The sequence below is a fragment of the Carassius auratus genome, chromosome 7, assembly GCF_003368295.1.
Source record: "Carassius auratus strain Wakin chromosome 7, ASM336829v1, whole genome shotgun sequence".
Classification (NCBI taxonomy): Eukaryota; Metazoa; Chordata; class Actinopteri; order Cypriniformes; family Cyprinidae; genus Carassius; species Carassius auratus.
Genome location: NC_039249.1, coordinates 31,223,102 through 31,227,617, shown reverse-complemented (window position 1 = coordinate 31,227,617; position 4,516 = coordinate 31,223,102). Strand labels below are relative to the sequence as shown.

The window sequence follows — 4,516 nt, the reverse complement described above, 5'->3', positions numbered from 1 at the left end:
TTTCTATGGAGTGTTATTTGATCTTTATGCCATTAAAATGCTGCTCCGCACATCATCCTCATAACATTTCACACGGCTCCTGTCTGATATTTTGCAGCAGAACTGGTAACACTGATTGATACATGACTGACACAACTTATTATTTTTCTTGATAACCCTAGAGGTTACTTACAAATGGCACTGAGAAATTAACAAAGCATCACTTTGCTCTTTCCAGTTAAAAAAATTGTGGTCAGTGGCCTTTTCAAGGTTTTTTTTTATTCAAAAATCTGAAATATGGCTGTGATAAATGTGTATTTGACCTTTCCCCTGGATTTCTGAATGTCACTGCAGTAATGGAAATATCTGCAAGTGTTTTTCTGACCAATGAACAAATATCAATAAGATTACCAGCCCCAAAATGAATATTTTAAATTATTTCTGGTATTGAAGTTTGTTAGCTTCAGAAATGACAAAAACTAAATCTGAGTATCATTTATGTATCATGATACATAAATATATTGCAATATATATTAGGGGTGTAACGGTTCACAAAATTCACGGTTCGGTTCGATACGATACACTGATGTCACGGTTCGGTTCGGTTCGGTTCGGTTCGATACGTTTTAGATACAGCAAAATGTAAAAACATCTCAACTTTTCAGAATGCCGCGAGCGCACCGCGGGTCATGTGACAAGAACTAACCAATCAGCTTCATCCTTTCCCGTAACAACGTTGAGAGCTCAGCCAAGATGAAGGATCAGCTGATCATAGTTGTATATGGATTGCAATTTTGAAATAAATTTAGTAGCAGAGCTACTGCAAGCGATTTTTAGAGCTGCAAATTCATTTATCCTTCGCTGAAATTTCCGCGTCTCATGGAGAGAGCACGTCATTGTTGCTTAGCAAAGACAGACGCCTCATGGGCGCTTCTGCCCAAGCGCTTTGGAAAGGAGGAGAAAGACGCGCTTAGCGTTTTCCATGCGTTTTCCAAAGTGCACCCAAACACCAGACCTGTTGGTTATTGGAGGATCTTCTCATTTCTAGTCTGTTAAACGCATTGGCTATTTTGCAACGAGCCTTCAGCGCGTACTGAGTGAGCGAGCGCCTGCTGAGTAGTCTAACATAAACATATAAGATGGTGTTTTTTTCTTCTTCGGGAGTGTCAGGGGCGTTGCCTGTTACGTTGTTTGGGTTATTGGGCTACCTTGTTGAACGCATATCATTATATTTCTCTCTCTCTCTTTTTTTTTTTTTTTCAAATATAATTAATTACTCCAACGAACCGTTCGGTATACATAATGCGTACCGCGTACCGAACCGAAAGCGTCGTACCGAACGGTTCAATACGAATACGCGTATCGTTACACCCCTAATATATATATATTTCTAAATAAGATGGCTAAAACTTGGTAACTCTTTAGAGTATGGTTGCGTTTTTTCAAATAAACGATGTAGCTAACATGAAATAATAATGAAGGCAATAATCTTAATAATCTTCATTACTAAAAAAAAATATTAAAATCAAATGTTGTATCTGTAATATTATTTAATGGCCTTCAGCTAATAATAACAATAAAAAGTTGCATTTTTATTAGCTTACACTAACAAAGAATAATAAATGATGTAGCAAATGTATTGCTTACTATTATTTAATGCATTAACATTAACTAATGGGCCCTTGTTGTGAAGTGTTCCCTGAAATTTAAATGATTACTGACTGAAAATTTGGAGTTCATGAAATTTGTACTGATATTTTTTGAATGAATTTTTCCTTTAACTTTAATCTTTTCAATGAACAAGTTACTATTTTTTTATAAGTCAGTGTCCTTTCTGCAGCTTGAAAGCTTCAGTCAATATTTGTTGTAATTGCATGGAAAATTCATTGAAGGTATTAATATTCATGATATATTCTCATGAAATGTATAAACGTATCTGTCAAAATCTTTTTCTTTCGAGAATGAGAAGTAGTCTATGATCTGCAGGGCACATGTCATGTGTTTCAAAGACACGCAGTAAAAGATATTCCCTCTGGGCTGTTTGCTCTTTTTGCATCATGCTCTAAAATTAGCCGAGAACACTGAGCTCTGAACTAGACTTCCTTCTCTGATCAACAGCCCCTCTGTCTCCAACTCCAACTAAAATCAATGCGCAGCTATTCGTATCCTCAAGAGCTGTTTATGAACAAGTTATGCAACAAATTTGTTGAATACTTGGTGTAATTGATTCAAAATATATGAATCTTTAATTTCGATTAAATTAAAATGTTATTGAGCTTACCAACATTTCTTGTTAAAACAAATTAAACATTTAGATAAAAGTAAAAAAATAAAATAAATACATTCTTTACTAATTTTATTTGAAATATTTTAGATAAATTAATTACAATACAAAGAGATAAAAATAATTTTGTATAACCTAATTAAAATGTATGATTAAGTAAAACTAATAAAAAAAGTATTTTGAATATTTTGCATGGAATAAATTACAGTTATAATTAAATCTTATATTTCTTTATTTGAAATGTTTCAGATGGAATACATTTGCAGCATTGCAAAACAAAAGTGAAGAAGAATGCTTTGTAAATATAATACAATTTACTCTTTGAATACGTTTATTTTTGTTTGAAGTCTTTTTTTTTCTTTTTTTTCTGTGGATTATTCAAAATCTACTTTTGATAAATCACTGGTCAACAAACTTGTCAAAAGCAAGGAATTTATTTACAAACTGAAATATAATTGAATTAATTAGACTTTTTTTAAATCCATGCCACACATAAGGAGTGGTAGTGAATGGATTTTCTTGTTGGGTTATGAATGGGTAGACTCCCAGATGAATTTCATGTTTTTCCCAAGTAAATATTTATGAATGGCTGGAAACAGGGTATTGGTTGTTGTGACTGGACTGAAGGCGTTTCAATTCCCTTTAGGTACACAAAAACACAGAATGTCCAGCCAATAGCCGGTGAGTAAAAAAGGGAGAAAACTGTAGGACTTGTCCACTTTCTCTCAGTGATTTGCACAGCTCGTCTGCGACCATGGCACAGTCTCTGCTTCTGCTGTTGGCAATCTGCTTCAGCGTCCTCCAGTCTGGATATGGTCATCCCTCTCGCTCCAAAAAAGCCGTTACAGCTCGACAGAGAGGTGACTTTTATGTCACTGCATGTATTTCCTTAGATGCATCAAACCCTTCAGAACTCTCAGATTCAGTCAAGCTTATAACGTATTGAATATTTGATCTGACCTCTGGTGTGTCGTTCTTCTGTTGAGATACAGCGACAGAGAACGAGGACGTGAGGACACAGATTGACAAGCTGTGGCAGGAAGTCAATTCCCTGAAAGAGATGCAGGCGCTGCAAACAGGTAAACAGGAGTGATTTCATTTAAAAAGCATGCTAATGCTGCAGATCATTACTTAATATTATGCTTGTTTCACACCATAAGTGGCAACAGTGCATATTGTTAACATATGAAGGTTGAAGTGAAAGAGAAGTGAGCTTAATATTGTGGTGTATATTTCAAATCTTAAAAGCATTTTTTATACAGCCACTTGCACATAATATAATATTAATGGAATATAATGCAACTTATGTGTACTTACAATGAGTTCACCTACATACAATGTTTCTTAAATCTTTAAAACTGTCTGTCTCCAGTAATTACAGACCGCTGCTTCTCACTCAGGGCTGTGTCAATGCTAATAGGTCAGAGATCGTCACAAATGGGCGAGACTTATTTCAGTGACGTGTAAAGAGGGAGAATCTGAAATAGCTTGTCCCGAGAGACTGTTTCTAATTTATTGGGATTATAAAAAATGAGTGGGTGGATTTTTACCATATAGGCTGATTGTTTTCACACACTGTGGCCACACAACTGTGTTCAAACACCTTATAAAAGTGATTTTTGCATCATAGGTCCCTAATGTGTCTTATTACAGTAACAGTAAAAATGCTTCATAAATATAGCAATATTTTCGTCACTGTTTAGTTGATATTCACATCGAAAGGCATGTGTGAAACTGCTATAAACCAGTGTACATGAGTGAATGCGGTTATATATGTTTCAGTTTGCCTGCGTGGCATCAAAGCCCACAGGAAGTGTTACCTGCTTTCTGAGCAGGCCAAGCACTACCATGAGGCCAACGAGGACTGCATCGCACAGGGAGGGACCCTGGCCATACCTCGAGACATCAGCCAGAACCAGGAACTCACAGACTATGTCAAACGCAGCTCACCCGCATCCAAAGATTTCTGGATCGGCATAACAGACATAGTGAAGGAAGGCCAGTATGTGGACGTGAACAGCCTGCCTGTCACTTTCTTCCACTGGGATCGCTCCAAGAGAGAGCCGACCGGAGGGAAGAGAGAGAGCTGCGTCACACTCTCGCTGGCAGCTCAGGGAAAATGGCACGACGAGGTCTGTCGCAGTCAGAAGAAATACATCTGTGAATATCTGATCCCATGATGCGCATGACATCAAGATGCATGTTAAACGACAGCCTGTCATTAAGCTGCTCATTAAAAATGAATCACTCAGT

The 4,516-nt window shown here is 36.7% G+C and overlaps 1 protein-coding gene across 2 annotated transcripts; it reads left to right on the top strand.

Moving 5' to 3' along the window:
* Nucleotides 1-2,671: 2,671 nt before the first annotated feature.
* On the top strand, nucleotides 2,672-4,516 carry clec3a (C-type lectin domain family 3, member A). 2 transcript variants are annotated; one of them, XM_026266372.1, is made up of 3 exons: nucleotides 2,672-3,123; nucleotides 3,250-3,342; nucleotides 4,046-4,516. In XM_026266372.1, exons 1-3 carry the CDS (start codon nucleotides 3,018-3,020, stop codon nucleotides 4,441-4,443), a joined length of 597 nt encoding a protein of 198 aa, XP_026122157.1. In that variant the 5' UTR covers nucleotides 2,672-3,017; the 3' UTR covers nucleotides 4,444-4,516. The 2 variants fall into 2 exon arrangements, with proteins under 2 accessions (XP_026122157.1, XP_026122158.1); XM_026266373.1 differs by having other exon boundaries at nucleotides 2,679-3,123; nucleotides 3,256-3,342.

Bases quoted from the DNA above. Each gene is read 5' to 3' on its own strand.
- clec3a (XM_026266372.1), top strand. From the start codon at position 3,018: ATGGCACAGTCTCTGCTTCTGCTGTTGGCAATCTGCTTCAGCGTCCTC. The intron at 3,124-3,249 runs GTGACTTTTATG...TCTTCTGTTGAG, and splicing joins CGTTACAGCTCGACAGAGAG to ATACAGCGACAGAGAACGAG. The intron at 3,343-4,045 runs GTAAACAGGAGT...TATATGTTTCAG, and splicing joins GATGCAGGCGCTGCAAACAG to TTTGCCTGCGTGGCATCAAA.